Source organism: Lycium ferocissimum, chromosome 5, assembly GCF_029784015.1.
Source record: "Lycium ferocissimum isolate CSIRO_LF1 chromosome 5, AGI_CSIRO_Lferr_CH_V1, whole genome shotgun sequence".
In the NCBI taxonomy this organism is placed as follows: Eukaryota; Viridiplantae; Streptophyta; class Magnoliopsida; order Solanales; family Solanaceae; genus Lycium; species Lycium ferocissimum.
This window is the reverse complement of record NC_081346.1, coordinates 2222436-2241435: the sequence shown is the minus strand read 5'-3', so window position 1 is coordinate 2241435 and position 19000 is coordinate 2222436. Positions and strand designations below refer to the sequence as shown.

The window sequence follows — 19000 nt, the reverse complement described above, 5'->3', positions numbered from 1 at the left end:
CGAGTTCAACAAGCTGAGTGTTATCGTTTATTGGAATTGCATTTAATTAATTTCGCAATAGCTGAGAGGGGTCAAAATAGACGAGTCAAGTAAAGGAGTCAGCTGGTCATTGCAGCATTATAGACTTTGAATTGTTCTTCTACCAATATGTGAAATCCTTATTCTTCCTTTTTTGATTCTCTCTGTGGACTGTAGAATGCATTAAGACTCTTTATAGTCTAAAGTTAAAGATACGTAAGACTCAACAAAACCTTACACTTGGTAAGGTAGTTAAAGTTCCCAAGATACAAGAAGTCGAGTTGCATGTGATGTTTCTTAGAGATTTCTCAATATCTTAAGAATTTTTTTCTTTTTTGAATTGTGACTTGCTTCAATAAATTGCTGAGCGGAATCAAACTTCGCAATGGAGGCAAGAAAATAAAGAAATTACTATGAATTTACCAATCATTTCAAAGTCATAAAACTAATTCTTGTAAAGGAAAAATAACCCAACTATGTGAATATAAATAAATAAAACTTAGGAATACGCAAAATCCTATCCCGGGAAACGCAAGCTCCCATGCAACGATTTACACTCCAATCTCTTCTCATACTTTCATTCTCTTGGACGGGCCTTGATCAATAATAGGATCAATTGGAGGCGGCTGAGTCTCTGGTTCCTGGGTTTCAGAGGGTTCTGAAGTGGAAGCGGGTGCATAGCCTTCTGGAAAAGGTGGAGGCGGAGGTACAGGTGGCAGCTGCACAGATAGAAATAAGTATCTCTCAGTTTTAGAACTTGATCTATTGAACTTTAACATAAATATCCTGGTAATGAAGCCTTGGACTGCAAATAAAGTTTCAGATACTTCGGGGATAATTACTCACAACCCAAGTGAAGTCCCTTAGCTTAAAGTTGATGACCTCATACTTTAAGGTGCATTGGACAAGATTGACAGGTTTGTCTGAGGGTAAGAAAGCTCCACTTACCTTCCGTTGTAGAGAAGCAAGGATGTGATCAACTCGCTTAAGTTCCTTAAAGTCAATGGCCTCTTTGGCGGGCTTAGTTTCAGATGCTGGACTATCATTTTCAGACTCCACTGCAAAAGGAATTCATTGAACAGAATCAGATAATGAAATAACAGTAAAAATGATAGAAACTGATACCGCAAGCTGAATGTAAGATTGTTGATTTAAACAATATGAGTAAGATTGTGTCATGAGGGAGATGCAAGATTGTGTCATGAGAGAGATACAAGTTGAAATTCGAAGAATTCTTGTTAGAATATATTCATGAACAACAAGATATACGCACAGGTCCAACTTATTGAAAGGACATATACACACACCGAGGACTTAACTCCCGCCTTTCAACCTGACAACTAAATGGCAATGTGTCGTAATCAGAAATTCAGTGTTACAGTAGCCTTCAGAAATTTTTTGTTTTCATTCAAGCCCTTGAAACTAACTAAAGAATGTTGTCTACTACTTTATCTTCCCCTCTTTTTGGGGCGGGGTGGGTGGGAGTGTATGTTGCTCGGACTCTTCGAAAATATAGCTAGGTGCGTGTCGGATCCTCCAAAAGTAGTGCATTTTTGGAGGATGCAACACGGGTGGGGCAGCATCTTTTGAGAGTCCAAGTAACATAGGTGGGAGTGGGGGAGCGAGGATTTGGGTGTTTGCGTAACTGGAAAACCTTTCTTTGCAGATAACAAGTTAAAATAGACTGTCTAGTAATGGCACACTTTGGTCGGTTGGTGGTTAAGGAAGCTGTAAGATAATTTGCAAAAGAGAGGCCTACAAGTAGTCAACAGGCGCTACATGTGTGAAGTAGATGCAGAAACCACTAACCACCTCTTATATTGTTCTATCTTCTCAGTTATGGCGAACTTTTCTGAATTTTTTGGGCACTAGATGGATCATGCCAACTTCTGCAGCAGAAATTGCTATCTTATTGGAACAGAAAAGGTCTCCACAAACACCTGAAGATAGCATGGAATTCTATCCCTACATCAATTTGGTGGTGCATCTGGAAAGAGAGAAACATAAGGTGTTTTGAAGGTTAACGGAACTCAATTTTGATGATTAAGTTTTTTGTTATTAGCTTCTTGGTGTGAATTGAAAGGGATAGATGATAGTGAAACCCTGTTACAGCTCAAGAATGTTTCGTATAGATATCCAGGGTTGTTTTTCTGTTTCGCTACCATTTGGATGCAATCCCAGCGCCTTCTTAGTGCTTGGCTAGCTTAAACTGTTAAAGATGCAGAAAAGACTGCAGTGCAACCATAAAAAACATCTATTATCGCTCTCATTAAAGATTCTTATTCTTCCCTAGCCAAAAATCACACGAAAAAAAAAAAAGGTAAATAGGATGGAAAAATAAAGGAAAGAGAAGTCAAGATACCATATCCGATCTTTTCCAACTTTGAAGATGCAGTACCAAAAGCTTTTGATATATGATATAGAGCACGCCCCTGTCAAATAAGTAAATGAAGACAATGATCATCTATGGCTTTTGATGTTCCATCAATGAATTCTTCGACCCACACAAAATTAATCATTGATATTCCATAGCGCAGAACAAAAAAAGGGACCAGCTTTCCCCATAAAGGCAGAAGAGTGCTTCAAGCATATGAAAATGTCGCACATGTTTTACCTGCTTTCCACAATACTAAAGACGCATGAATACAGAAGAACATTGACAAACCAATGCAGATTCTCATCGCGTTATCCCTCTAAAGATTGCCTCCCTATGAAATTTTAGATGGAATTCTTGCAGTCTCTCCTCGAGTGTCAACTTTCTTTTTCTCTCTTATTTCTTCAGAATCCTATAGAATTATAAAAACTCCATCCAGAGACCAAGCCAACCACCTCAATATCAACTACCAAAACGCATTATCTAGCCGAGATCTTCCACAGCAGCTTACTAAATTTCTTCTTACATTAACTTTCCTACAAAGGTCCAAGTTACCAAGAAACACCTAACATGTAATTCCTACTTCAGAAGTTCCTTTATGAGTCAAAATATGCCCTAATTACGAATTAAGAAACAGAAACTTGTCATTCACGGTCTTTATCAATATTTGGTACCACAATTAATTAAGATAATAACATACATATCAAAAGCAAAAACAAAGTATCAACAGTGATCTTTCCTAAAGTTGTACTACAGAAGACAAAGCTCCATTTCTTCACTACCGACAGAAGTTCAAGTGACTGAACAAAGCCATTGTTCGCATCTAATCTGATCCATCCAATTTCTCATCATGCTGTACACATAGATCTTTAGAAAGCAATGGTTCTGTTATTTATTTAGTTTTAATTAAGCAAAAAGTAGATCCTGAATTATAATAATGGTACTATCTTTAAACTTTCTAATGTTCGTGAACAACATTTATCTAACTCTGCTTTAGCACTACGTATAAATCACTTGGAGGAAAGACCAACATAAAGAAATTCAGAATGTTAGCATCAGATTAATATCCAATCTGCTGCAAGGAGAATAAAATATTTTTTCCTGGATAAATCAATAGCACATAATTATCGAAATTCGAACAATGACCTAAAGTATTATAGATGGTAGGAGAAGTAACATAAGCAATTCTACATGGCGGTAGGGAAGATTTTCTTAGAAGATTTATCTTGAATGCTCAGCAAATAACAAGTACTCTTCTCTGAAACAAAAAGACAGAAGATGGGGAAGCAAAATATATTTCCTACCCAAGAAGGAGACAAACTTCTTTGCTATTCGAACTGCCCAGACACCAAAGGTGAAAGATAAAGACTTCTACTCTTAGCTTATCTAGATAATCACATATAAAATGATGGTGGGAAGAGTGCTAGATAGAGGTAGCAAAAGACAACTTTAACACACAAGAATCAGCAAGACTAGAATACTAACAAGTCGAGCTGCAAACACGTTGCAGAGCTGTGGAGCTTGGTATATTGAACCATCCAAGACGTAATAAGTCAGCATCGGTGTGACCTTCTCAGGACTATCCCTCTTTTGCTTACGGATGACAAAGAGATGAGGCTCCATTACTTCACTCAGTGTGTATTCGATGCCCGTCATTTTCCTGCAAAGCAAGTCGCATATTCAACTGCACAATTAGTTGTGCATGTCTCCATTACCAAAGACCATAAATTTACATATGGTCCTGAAAAATCGTGAAATACTCATACAAAAGAAGTGTGTGCACTTGCTAACTGCCCTAACCCTGCCCCAAGAACTCCAAATTGATTGATTAAATTTTGCATCTTCAATTTACCTTCAGCAAGCAGCAGAGAATTAGTGCTCGTTTGGCCATGGATAGTTTTCACATTTTTCGGAATTTTATTCCGGAACACTGTTTGGACATAGAATTGTTACAATTTTCCGGAATTCAACTTGAAGTTGAATTTCAAAATTTTCTGGAACTGAAAAAACTCTAAGAAGCTGTTTTTACAAATCACTCACAAAAATTCAAAAACAACTCCAATTTGTACTTATGTCCAAACACAAGTCCAATTTCCAAATGCTATTTTCAACTTGAAAACAAATGGAGTAGTATTTTCTTTCCAAAATTCACAATTCTTATGTCCAAAGGCCCAGTTAAAAAGCAAATAGTGGATTGAACCCCCAATAATTGAAATTTCGAAATGTCAGCAAATCTCAAAGATTACAACTTCATCCTGTTCGTCCCAATCATGATTTAAGCAACACCCAGAAAGAAAAAAATAACACAGAGAATAAAAAAGAGTCATACGAGATATGAGAAAAATCAAGTGGATGAATAGCACGGGCACGGAGTTGTTCATTATTACAGGTCCAATCATAGAAAGGGGAAAGTGCAAAATAGTCGAATACTAGGTTTCTGTCAAGTGGATATGTATTCAGCCACAACTGATCTCTGAAGCATATACTCGTCATGTCTGTCCCAGGTAGCGGTGGAGCCGCTGGTGCAATTCCGTCTGCGTTCGGCGTCGTCGCCATCTCGCCCTTTTACCAGTATTTGCTATACTGTATACACTACAGAAATAGCACTATGACTAATTAATTAAACATAGAGCCTAGTTTTCCCTTAATTAAACAACGGACAATTTTTGAGATGAGAAGCTAGTAGTAATTTGGGAGGAAACAAATTGGATGCTATGCTTTTTCTGACTTCTTGATGGATGAGTAAATCCAACCAGGAATTTTTAATTTTTTTAAATAGCCACTTTTTAGTAATACGGAATTTGAAACTCTACGGCACTCGCTGTTTCTCAAAGTCATGTCGAATTTTTTATATTACAGTTTCGATATTATGACATTTGATATGGTATTTGGTATTCGGTAATCTATAGTTACGTATACATTCATATATTAGGAATATTATAGTTAACAAATATATAAGCTAATATTAGCACTAAACTATTTCATTGAAACTTTAACTATTCTACCTTGATTGAAAAAGATGTTAGTATGATATAATTGACATGTTTCTGAAAAAGCCGAAGTCATAATACTCTATTGTATGAATATGTATAAGTCGAAGTCGAACAAATTATTGTTGTCAATTCACCATACAACAAAATAGTGAAACTAAACTTAAATTATTGAACCATACCCATTATTAGCCCCTTAAACCCGTTCATATCTTGCAGAAATAGCGTCCTATGATCACTTCTTAATCAAGTCGTTGACAAATGGTCATGGAATTATAATTTTCAACATAGTTGTTACTTTTTAAATGGAGCGAAAAATTGGTTATTTGTGAAAATTACCTTCATATCTTCAACATGGTTTCTGACACGTCCTATAATATGTAACCAATGAATACTTTTTATTTATCAGAATAATTATAGTTATATAGTCAATAAACAAAAGCGTGGAGGCCTGTAGAAAATTGTCTCACCTAGGGGTATAGGGTCCTTCCTTCCCCCGAACCTTTTGCCCCCTAGCTTGTTGCAAGAGAAAATTTTCTCCAAAATAAACAAATTTTACTGTCTGAATTTCTATCTAAATTCCACAAAATATTACTAAAATTTCTTCATAATCCCCCAATATCACTGCTGATTAATCTCTTTGATTGTTCCTAGCTAATTTCTCCATTTCAATATTGTTAGGGCGTTGATGTCCCCTGATGAAACCTGAACAATTTTTTCTCTCAAGGTAATATAATATGTCCGTCGCTAATTCTTTTTTATGTTGAGATTATATCATCAAATAAAGGGTACTTTCCAAAGGATGTAGATTAATTGGTTAATTTAGCATTGAAATTCATGTAGCATATAGCCATGAATTGTAAGTATTATTCAAGAATCTGAGAATGCCTTATCGTGTCACCGCGAGGGCAAAATCATTTTCTTCCCAACCGTCTCAGGCTCAAAAATTAAAAGATGATCCTGTAGATCCTAAAAATGCTCAAGGTAGCGTTACGTGCGTTTACCAGTCTCATATCGGGGGCTATTGGCGTAATGTGACCGTTATATGGAGAAAGAACTTGATGAATCATTGTCTCACCATATCCGTTGATAGCGTAGAAAATGAAGATCACAGAACTTGCAAGATTGACCTTAAACCTTGGCATTTTTGGGCCAAAAAAGGTTACAAGACATTTGAGGTTGATGGAAATCAATTGGAGGCTTATTGGGATTTAAGATCAGCAAAATTTTCAGGTAGTCCTGAACCATTTAAAGATTTTTATGTTGCATTAATTTCAGAGGAAGAAGTTGTTTTATTATTAGGTGATTACAAGAAAAAAGCCTATAAGAGAACTAAATCAAGGCCAGCACTTGTAGATGCATTATTGTTTTACAAAAAGGAACATGTATTTGGTAAGAAAAGTTTCTCAACAAGGGCTAAATTTGAAAACAACAAAAAAGAAAGTGACATTGTGGTTGAAAGTTCAACTTCAGGGCCAAGAGATCCTGAAATGTGGATAAGTATAGATGGGATTGTATTGATTCACATAAAGAATTTGCAGTGGAAATTCAGAGGAAATCAGACAGTACTAGTGAACGAGCAGCAGGTACAAGTATTTTGGGATGTGCATTCTTGGTTGTTTTGTGAACCTGGTTCTAGTCATGGATTGTTCATTTTCAAGCCAGGGGTGTCTGAATTTGACAGTGATAAAGAGGGAAGTAGTAGCCTTGGAGGTGACAGCGATTGCAGCGATCACACAAAGTATTATTCGACGTTGAGTCACTCCAAAGCTTCGCCCTTTTGCCTTTTCTTGTGCGCATGGAAGATTGAGTGATGATTGATGAGAGAACGAGAACAAGCGTAGGTGGTATGAATGTCATAAGTGGAGGCATGAGCAGAGGCAAACCAGAATGTAAACTTGATGAGCTCAACCTTTAAGGTTCTTAAAATTTACATTTGTTGTTATATTAGTGATATTTCACCTGTATATTTATGTACTGTAACGAAAATTATTGGTTCAATTGAACTCATCAAACCCAAGGTCCATTTGACGCTAGGCATGGGTCTTTCTCACAACGATAGGAAGCCTAAAAATGAGTTTATTCCAAATTGAATGGAAAATTTGGAGCAGAGGGCCTGGCTAAAATGGTACTCTAAATTCTTTGCCTCTGGATCAAAGAATTTTTTTTGTGGAGAGTTTGAGTAAGTTTATTGGGTTCTTGTCGTTTCTTTTATTTTTAATTATCTCCCTCAAAGTCTATGTGACTTTTGCAAGTTGCGTTCTGTACTTCTGTATATTATTCAACAATATGACTCCAATATTAGAACATCAAATGGTTGACATTTTTTCTTTTGGAATCTTTCATTTAGATTTGGAGCTTGAAATCTCATGTTCCTCGGCCAACATGATAAATGTACTCTCAATGATCAAATCAATTTTTTTCATATAGCTATTTCAATTCTCTGCTAAAGGCATCTTATGTAACCAAAATAAAAAAATTGCTAAGCAAATCATACAAAATATTCTCAAAGTATTAACTAAAGATTTAGTTAATCAAATATTGCAAAGATTGAGAATTTTCTAAGCTAAAATGAGTTTGGCTTCAGCACTAAAATGACGAAAGAATTGATTTTTGTCTCTCTAATTTGTATTTCTCTCTTTGCTCCAGAAGCTATCGCCCAAGTTGATAAATCAGGTTAGTTACATGACTTTCATCTAAGCAATATTTTTGCCGTCAAACGTCAAATTTTGTTTTGGACGAGAATAGCACTACTATAATTTCTTAATGACAAATGGTCTCCTTCATTTTTTAAGGAGAAAGACAAAGTCGCACCGCTTCATGAATTATGCATATAATTAAGATGGAAATTAAGCTGGTTAATCACTTCATTTTCTAGTGATCAAGAATCTTGAGTTTGGCTTCAGCACTAAAATGACGAAAGAATTGATTTTTGTCTCTCTAATTTGTATTTCTCTCTTTGCTCCAGGTTTGATAAATCAGGTTAGTTACATGACTTTCATCTAAGGTTTTAAAATGCAATAAACCGGACCGGTCGGGTTCGAAATTGTCCAAAACCTCTTTTTTTCGTTTTTTATATATATATATATATATATATATATATATATATATATATATATATATTATTTAGTATTTATTAGTATATTGTTGGTATATTTACATATGTTATAAAAGTTTATAAGTAAAGTTTATATATTTATCGACTAACGATATATATATATATATATATATATATATATATGTATATGTGTGTGTGTGTGTGTGTGTATATATATATATATATATATATATATATATATATATGTATATGTGTGTGTGTGTGTGTGTGTGTTATGTTATATGTATATATATATATATATATATATATATATATGTTTAAGTTATATGTATACTTATAACTTAGATATTACTAACTTAAGTTATTTATAGCTTAAGTTTTTTCTAAGTTTATAAATTCGTATTTTATAAATTAAGTATATTTATATTATAAGTATATTCTTAGTATATTTTAGTTATTTTTCAAGTATATAACTTTCTAGTTTTTAATTTAAGTAGATGTATATTATAAGTATAATCTTAGTATATTTTAGGTATATTCCTAACTTAATATAAGTAAAAATATGAACACAAGTAAATAGAAGAAAGCTCAATGAGCCATATATTTTATTCATTTTTGGATAACATTTATTTGCAAGTTGTAGTTTTTTTTAACTTGCAAATAATACATGAGTTGCAAAAAAATAGTAGAATAATAAAATCACCAATTGTCAATCATTTGGTTAATTTCCTCCATATCATATTCGGCCATGGAGATATCTTCAAAGTCTTCCATTTGGTCCGCTCCACTTGCTATCAAATCTTCAATCTCTTCCTCTTCGCCTTCCACCGCTTCTAAGTTTTGGTTGCGTCGCTCCGATCTAATCCAATCGCCAATGCACACTAGTACTTGCAAGCTAAATTCGGATAATGAGTGTCTATGGTCTCCAATTTGTTGTCTTCCTTGGCTAAATGCACTCTCCGAAGCCACGGTTGATATTTGAACCGTAAGGATGTCTCAAGCCATTTTTTAAAGTATCGGATGACTTGCCTTGTATTTCTTCCACCATGCTAAGACGTCTAAATCATCTAGTTCCTTGATGTCCACATTTGGTTGCATCAAATAAAAGTGATATTCATCAAAGTTTGCATCATGAGAAGAAGTTGGATGTAAATGTAAAACTTTTAAATGCAACAAACCCGACAAGCCCTTTTTGCTACTTTGAGAAGTAGTAGGGCGTGGAGCAACGGGTGTGGCATTTTCTTTCAAATTAGAATAATGACTAAAAACTTTTCTAAACTCGGCATCAATAGCGAGCTCGGCTTCAGCTAAAGATGGTTCAACTCCCTCTTCAATCTCTAAAAATGTATAAATTTGATTAACCAATGCTCTAGTATAAGACATTTTTAAACAAGGATTTAAAAGAGAACCCAATATAAATAAAGTTAGGATGGGAAAAAAATACTTCTTAAATTTTGTTGTCATATTAAAAATAGCTGCTTGATAACCGGATTTATTTTTATACTCTTGTAAAACTCTAGCTATTTTCGCTAAGTAGGCTAAAATTCCGGTTACCGTGGGATAGAATTGTCTAGGAAAAGCAAGAGTGCATTATAAAATTTTTATAAGAGTTCAACACATTCCTTAACATCTTCCCAATCCGTAATATTTAACCAATCATCATTATTAATATTATATTTGTTGTGAACTTGTTGTATGGAGATCCTATACTCATATGCTTATTGTAGCATAATGTAAGTGTAGTTCCATCTAGTCTCAATTTCTACTTGAATTTTCCTAGGTCTAAGGCTATTTTTCACACAAGAATTCTTAAAATCTCTCAGTCTTCCCCTATTAGCATTACAAAAAAGTAACGCAACCGCATCTCTAACTTTTTGAATAGAATCTTCAAAACACACAAGACCATCTTTAATAATTAAGTTTAAAATGTGACAACTACATCTCACATGAAAAATATTTTTTAGCAGAGGGTTTAATTCCCTTTTTAAAATACCAACTGCCTTTGTATTATTAGAAGCATTATCTAAAGCAATACAAAATGTTTTTCTATAAATGTTAAAAAATCTCATAATAGTAGACATTGAATCCGCTAAAAATTTTCCATCGTGACGATCTTTCCCTTCATCATATAAAAAAGCTATAATTCTTTTTTGCATAACCCAATTATCATCAACCCAATGACATGTAATAGCAAAAAAATCTAACTTGTTAAGACTAAGACCTAAATCAGCGGTAAGAGAAACATTACAATTTAAAGAATTAAATACATGACGCAAATAAAATCTATATTTTTTATACAAATCTATAACATCCGCGCTACAAGTACTTCTAGGAATACCCTCAAATAATGGATAATAACAACGTTGAATGTAAGTAACAAACCCCAAACCCGAAGGAAAGGAAAATGGTAAACAATCATAAGCTACCATTTTAGCTATTTCTACACGCTCTTTTTTCTTGTCATACTTAAAATTTTTACCGGTTCGTGGGTCTATCGTCATTTGAATACCCCCCCCCCCCACATTTGAACCCGTTTGCTCTCCTCAAACATTCATATGTTTCTTTCTCATATGACCATTTAGTGTATCTGTTCCACCATCCTTACTAGTTTGTCCACATATGTTACATTTAGCTGTTTGGCTTTCCTTATCCTTAGTCATAAATTTCCAAATTTTAGTTGTTGGCTTACGAGTTCTAAGCGGTTTGTCTTGTATATGTGATTGTGCAGGACCTGTATCTCCTATGGGATTTTTGAGGGCTTGTGTTTCATCATCATCATCATCAATTTCATTAAAAGTGTCGGTATAATAATGTTGCATTGCCTCATGATCTAAAAGTGGATTATTTCCACCAACATCAATACCTAAATTAGGTGTTTCTTCCACAAATGTTTCCTCATTAAACCCGGCCCCTAACAATACCACTACTACCAAGACGTCTAAATCTCTTCGCCATTATTAAATAGAATTAATTTAGATCACACTCAAATAAATCACAAGAAAATAAATTGCAACAAATTAAATTGCATAAATTAAATTGCGAAAAATAAAGATAGAGTTGGAATGAAGGTACCAAATTGCCGGACTAATTTCCAACAAAGTGAAGGCGGCTAGAATTGCAAATCCACCAAAGCTACTTCGGATTGTTGCAAAATCACCAACTCCACCAACAATATTATAATTGCAAAATTAATAATTGAAACTATAATAAGACTTTATAATATTTAATTGAGAGAAATTTAAAGTGGCTAATTGTTGCAAAGTAATTATAATTGAGAGATTGAGAGAAAGAGAAGAGTGAATTGGTGTGGATTAAAATGAAAATGGAGGGGGGTTTATATAGAGGTGGGGGATGGGTTAAAGTGTTAAAAAAAAAGTTTTGAGGGGTTGGGGGGGGGGGGGCCAAAATGGGGGTTTGGAACCGTTTGGCAACGGCCATTTTTGCAAATGGACCGTTGGCCAACGGTTCAGCCCACAGCCCAACGGCTACATTTTTAATTTTTTTTTTTTTTTTTAATTCTGATCGGTTTAACTGGTCCGGTTCCGGTCCCAAAAAAATCGAAATCGGACCGGTATATACTAAACGGTTGACCGGAACCGGTAAACCGGTTCCACCGGTTCCGGTTAACCCGAACCGGTTGACGGGCTTACTTTCATCATTCAATTCCAATCCTTGAATTCATTTTTTTTTTTTTTTTGTTCATTTCGTTTTGTGATTCTTGATTGGATGAAGCTTCTAATATTCTTAATTTTATTAGGATTCATAAGCATAGATTGTGGAATTCCGCAAGGTTCCAACTACACTGATGCAATTACCGGACTACACTATGTATCCGATTTAGGCTTCATTGATAGAGGTACTAATGCCTACTATATCGATCAACTTGTAACACCGCTTTGTAAAGGTGTCAACCTGTTCAACCGGGCCGGTTATGGAACCGGTTAAGGAACCGGCGGTTCCGGTTAAAAACCGGAACCGCTTAACCGGTTCCGGTTTAACCGGTTCCGACTTTTAAACTCCAAACCGGAACCGGTCCGGTTTGGAGTGTTTAAAATATATTTTTTGTTTTTGTTTTTTGTATTATATATATATATATATTATAGTATTTATTTGTATATTGTAGGTATATTTACATATGTTATACAACTTTATAATTAAAGTTTAAATATTTACTTGACTAACGACCTAACGGCAAGTCGGAATAATACGGAATAGTGTTTTTCGTATACATATATATGTATAACTTACATATACTTATATATATGTATAACTTAATATATATAGTATATATACTTATATACTATATATACTTATATATATGTATAACTTAATATATATACTATATATATGTATAACTTAATATATATACTAAATATATGTATATATATACTATAATATATATACATATATATACTATATATACTTAATATATATACTATATATATGTATATATATGTATAACTATATATATATATATAGGTATAACTATATATATGTATATATATGTATACTATATACTATATATACTTATATATATACTAAATATATGTATAACTTAATATATATACTATATATATATATATATATATGTATAAATATAAATATATATATATATATATATATATATATATATATACTTATATATATGTATAAATATATATATATATATATGTATAACTTAATATATATATATATATATATGTATAACTTAATATATATACTAAATATATGTATAACTTAATATATATACATATATACTATATATACTATATATACTTAATATATATACTAAATATGTGTTTTACTATATATACTTAATATATATACTAAATATATGTAAACTTAATATATATACTATATATATATTAAGTTATACATATATATGTATAACTTACATATATATATATATGTATAACTTAATATATATACTATATATATGTATAACTTAATATATATACTAAATATATGTATAACTTAATATATATACATATATACTATATATACTATATATACTTAATATATATACTAAATATGTGTATAACTTAATATATATACTATATATATGTATATATATGTACTATATACTATATATACTTATATATAGGTATAACTTAATATATATACTATATATACATATATACTATATATACTATATATACTTAATATATATACTAAATATATGTATAACTTAATATATATACTATATATACTTACTTATATACTATATATACTTATATATAGTATATACTATATATATTATATATGTTTAAGTATACTATATAACTTAATATACTTATAAGTATATTCTTAGTATATTTTAGGTATATTCCTAACTTAATAAAAGTAAAAATATGAACACAAGTAAATAGAAGTAAGCTCAATGAGCCATATTTTTATTCATTCTTGGATAACATTTATTTGCAAGTTGTATTTGTTTTTAACTTGCAAATAATACATGAGTTGTACAAAAATAGTAGAATAATAAAATCACCAATTTTGAACCATTTCGTTAATTTCCCCACATCATATTCGGTCATGGAAATATCTTCAAAGTCTTCCATTTGGTCCGGTCCACTAGCTATCAAATCTTCAATTTCTTCCTCTTCGCCTTCCTCCGCTTCGAGTTTTGGTTGCGTCGCTCCGATCTAATCCAATCGCGAATGCACACTAGTACTTGCAAGCTAAAGCCGAATAATGAATGTCTATGGTCTCCAATTTGCCGTCTTCCTTGGCTAAATGCGCTCTCCGAAGCCACGGTTGATACTTGAACCGTAAGGATATCTCGAGCCATTCTTGAAAGTACCGGATAGCTTGCCTTGTACTTCTTCCACCATGCTAAGACGTCCACCTCATCCGGTTGGTTGATATCTACATTTGGGTGCATCAAATAAAAGTTATATTCATCAAAGTTTGCGGTAGAAGAAGAAGTTGGGCATGAATGTAAAACTTTTTAAACCCCCTTTTGCTACTTTGAGAAGTAGTAGGCGTGGAGCAACGGGTGTTGCACGTTCTTCCAAACTAGAATAATGAGTAAAAACTTTTCTAAACTCATCATCAATAGCGAGTCGAGCCCAGTAGATGGTTGAGTTCCCGCTTCAATTTCTAAAAATGTATAAATTTGACTAACCAAATTTTTAGTATAAGACAGTTTTAAACAAGGATTTAAAGGGAACCCAATATAAATAAAGTTGGGATGGGAAAAAATACTTCTTAAATTTGATTATCATTTCAAAAATAGCCGCTTGATAACCGGTTTATGTTTATACTCTTGTAAAACTCTAGCTATTTCCGCTAAGTAGGCTAAAATTCCGGTTACCGTGGGATAAAATTGTCTAGAAAAAGCAAGAGTTGCATTATAAAAATTTCTAAGAGTTCAATACATTCTTTAACATCTTCCCAATGCATGAAATTTAACCAATCCTGACTATCGGTATTATATTTGTTGTGAACTTGTTGTATGGGAATCCTATACTCATATGCTTGTTGTAGCATAACGTAAGTGTAGTTCCACCTAGTCTCAACTTCTATTTGAATTTTTCTAGGTCTAAAGTTATTTTCCACACAAGCATTCTTAAAATCTCTAATTCTTCCCCTATTAGCATTACAAAAAAAACGCAAAGATTTCTAACTTTTTGAACAGAATAATCAAAATGCTCAAGACCATCTTTAATAATTAAATTTAAAATGTGACAACTACATCTTACATGAAAAATATTTTTTAAAGGAGGGTTTATTTCTTTTTTAAAAGACAGCTACCTTTGTATTATTAGAAACATTATCTAAAGCAATACAAAGTGTTTTTCTATAAATGTTAAAAAATCTCATAATAGTAGACATTGAATCGGCTAAAAATTTTCCATCGTGACGACCTTTTCCTTCGTCATATAAAAGCTATAATTCTTTTTTGCATAACCCGGTTAATAAATCAACCCAATGACATGTAATAGCAAAAAAATCTAAATGGTTAATACTAAGACCCAAATCGATGAAGAGAAACATTACAATTTAAAGAATTAAATACGTGGCGCAAATAAAATCTATATTTTTTAAACAAATCTATAACATCGGCTCTACAAGTACTTCTAGGAATACCCTCAAATAACGGATTATAACAACGTTGAATGTAAGTAACAAAACCCAAACCCGAGGGAAAGGAAAATGGTAAACAATCATAAGCTACCATTTTAGCTATTTCTACGCGTTCTTTTTTTCTTGTCATACTTAAAATTTCTACCTTATTCGTGGGTCTATCGTCATTTGAATCCCCCGCACATTTGAACCCGTTTGCTCTCCCAAGCATCCATATGTTTGGTTCTCATATGAGAATTTAGTGTGCCCGTTCCACCATCCTTACCGATTCCTTTTAAAACTAAATACTTGTCCACATATGTTACATGTAGGCGATTGGCTTTCCCTATTATTAGTCATAAATTTCCAAATTTTAAATTTGTTGGCTTACGAGTTCTAGGCGGTTTGTCTTGTGTATGTGATTGTGCGGGACATGTATCTCCTATGGGATTTTCAGGGGGTTGTGTTTCATCATCATCATTTAAGTCTTCATTAAAAGTGTCGGTAAAATGTTGTTGCATTGCCTCATGACCTAAAAGTGGATTATTTCCACCAACATCAATACCTACATTAGGTGTTTCTTCCACAAATGTTTCCTCGTTAAGCGCACCCCTAACAATACGACTACTACTACCGGCACCACGTCTTAATCTCTTTGACATTATTAAATAGAATTAATTTAAATCACAATCAAATAAATCACAAGAAAATAAATTACAACAAATTAAATTGCGTAAATTAAATTGCTAGAATTAAATTGCGAAAAATAAAGATAGAGTTGGAACGAAGGTACCAAATTGCCGGATTAATTTCTGAACAAAGTCAACGGCGGCTAGAATTGCAAAATCCACAAAGCTACTTCGGATTGTTGCAAAATCATCAACTCCACCAACAATATTATAATTGCAAAATTAATAATTGAAAGTTGAAACTATAATAAGACTTTGTGGCTAGTTATTGCAAAATAATTATAATTGAGAGATTGAGATTTGAGAGAAAGATGAAGAAGAGTGAATTGGTGTGAATTAAAATGAAAATGAAGAAGGGTTTATATAGGGGTGGGGGATGGGTTAAAGTGTTAAAAAAAAAAATTTGGGGGCCAAAAATTAACAAAATGGCCGTTTGGCAACGGCCATTTTTGCAAATGGACCGTTGCCAACCGTCCATTAACGGCTGGCCCAACGGCGATTTTTTTTTTTTTTTTTTTTTAAATTTTCACCGTTAAACCCGGTTTAACGATCGGTTCGGTTTTACGGTTTAACGATTCCGGTTCCTAAAATATTGGAACCGGACCGGTATACAATTAATTAAGCAGGAACCAGGAACCGGTTAGCCCACTGATTCGGTTCCGGTTCAGTTTAACCCAAGTCCGATTCTGGGTAAAACGATTAGCGAACCGTTGACACCTACTACCGGCCTGGAACAACAATTGTTGGCTCTCACAAGCTTTCCTCAAGGAATAAGAAATTGCTACACCATTAGAGTTTCCAATGGAAAAGGCAAACAATTACTTAATCAGGGCAACATTTTTGTACGGAAATTATGACGGGAAAAGTCAACCACCCAATTTTGATCATCATCTTGGAGTTGACTTTTGGGACACAATTAAAAACATCGACGATTCTACCCCATTACTTAGAGAGATTATACCCGTTCTCTCATCGGATTTTGTACATGTTTGTCTACTAAATACTGGTCAAGGAACACCACTTATATCCGCAATTGAAATGAGACTCTTCAACACAAGCATGTACAATACCACATCGGAGTCACTACAAATGATGAGGCACCTTGATCTTGGCTCAACATCCACTCAATTTGTAAGGTTCCCTATCTGAAAACTGTATTTGTTTCAAAATATTTGACGTTTTACAAAAACAAGAAACGTTTATATATTTTCTTTCTTTCAAGTTCATCCTTATTGCTCCAATTAGTGAAGTGTTAATTAAATATCTTCCTTTACGTCTACAAAAGTCTTAGGATTGAACTACTTTTTGGACTAAAACGGGTTAAATTAATAAACGGAAAAGGCTCAAATATATGTCATCCAACTATCGGAAATGGCTCATTTTATGTATTTCGTCACAATAGTTTAGGCTCGTTTATGCTTACTCAGTCCTAGGAAATGGCTCGTTTATGCCATCGAAATGACTCATTTATGCCACTCATCAATAGTTTGACTCGTTTATGTCATCGTATGTTACAAATAACTCATCCATGCCATTTTTATTAACGCTGATTTTATAATACTGCATATGACACGTGGCCTCGATTAGAGTCTACGTCGTTTAATTAAACCTAATTTTAAATACCAAATTAATAAAAAAATGCGAACCATACACCTTACCCACCCACAACCATAATCTAGTTGGAGGCCACGTGTCATATATGGTATTGTAAAACCGGCTTTAATGAAATATGGCGTGGATGAGTCATTTTTTGGTAACGGGCGATGGCATAAATGAGTCGAAATTATTGATGAGTGGCATAAATGAGCATTTCCTACGGTTCGATGGCATAAATGAGCCATTTTCCTATAGTTTGATGACATAAATGAGCCAAACTATTGACGAGTGGCGTAAATGATTCGTTTTTTACGATAGTTGGATGGCATATTTGAGCCTTTTCCGATTAATAAATTTGGTTGTAAATTTTACAAACTTATGGATCTTTTCGATCACTGACCAAAAACCCCTTTTCGAGTAAACTAAAATATTTATGACTAGTCTAACATTTTTGTAAGTTATTACAAAATGTTAGATTGTTACAAATGTTAGATGATAGTCTAATGTTCTGTTCGTAAGGTTGATCAGTGTGTGAACAAACATTAGATCTGAGTCTAACTTTCTCTGATAGGATAATTTTTCAAGGGCTATATTGTACAACTTCCAAAAATAGGCACAAAATCTATATGGTGACCGAAAATGGAGAAATTTGCATAATATCACCTGGATCATAACTTAATCTGCCAACTCATAATTATTTTTCTTTATTTCTTGTTTTATACATCGTATCAAATTAAACTAACAAAGTCTGCTCCTATTATTTACTATCTCAAACAAATCAAACCAAAAAACTTATTTTTTGTATTTTGATAAGCCTTTTATACATAAATTTAGGCCACATATACAACCTGAATTGGTCCAAATCTTTTTAGATTTATTAAACTAGGCCTGGTCACTATGACCCCTTTGTGAGGAGGCACCCTTCTCTTGATGAATTTGGACTATGCCCAAAATAACCCCCAATAAACATATGCTCAACCCAACCTTCTGATGTTTGGATGATCGAAGGGATTATACTTTTCCAGGCTAATTTTTTATTCGACACCACTAATTATACATCGATCACTAACATTTATTTTGCTATTAGTTGACGCTATTACCAATGTCAAATCGACGTATGGGATTAAAAAGAAGGGAAAAAAACATAACTATACAGTAATATAAATGTATTTACAGAACCTTAGCAAAACTATTTAATTAACATTGA

At 33.1% G+C, this 19000-nt stretch overlaps 2 protein-coding genes and 1 pseudogene across 2 annotated transcripts; 2 read left to right on the top strand and 1 right to left on the bottom strand.

The window, feature by feature from the left end:
- Positions 1-404: 404 nt before the first annotated feature.
- Positions 405-5013, bottom strand: LOC132055382 (mediator of RNA polymerase II transcription subunit 6). The gene is made up of 5 exons (XM_059447177.1): positions 4722-5013; positions 3878-4052; positions 2381-2450; positions 967-1076; positions 405-737 (listed from the first exon to the last, which is right to left on the bottom strand). Exons 1-5 carry the CDS (start codon positions 4946-4948, stop codon positions 588-590), a joined length of 732 nt encoding a protein of 243 aa, XP_059303160.1. The 5' UTR covers positions 4949-5013; the 3' UTR covers positions 405-587.
- Positions 5014-5844: 831 nt separating this feature from the next.
- LOC132058070 (uncharacterized) lies at positions 5845-7490 on the top strand. Its single transcript, XM_059450635.1, has one exon. It carries the CDS (start codon positions 6267-6269, stop codon positions 7194-7196), a length of 930 nt encoding a protein of 309 aa, XP_059306618.1. The 5' UTR covers positions 5845-6266; the 3' UTR covers positions 7197-7490.
- Positions 7491-7976: 486 nt separating this feature from the next.
- Positions 7977-19000, top strand: part of LOC132058069 (putative leucine-rich repeat receptor-like protein kinase At2g19210) — a 19357-nt pseudogene continuing 8333 nt past the window's right edge.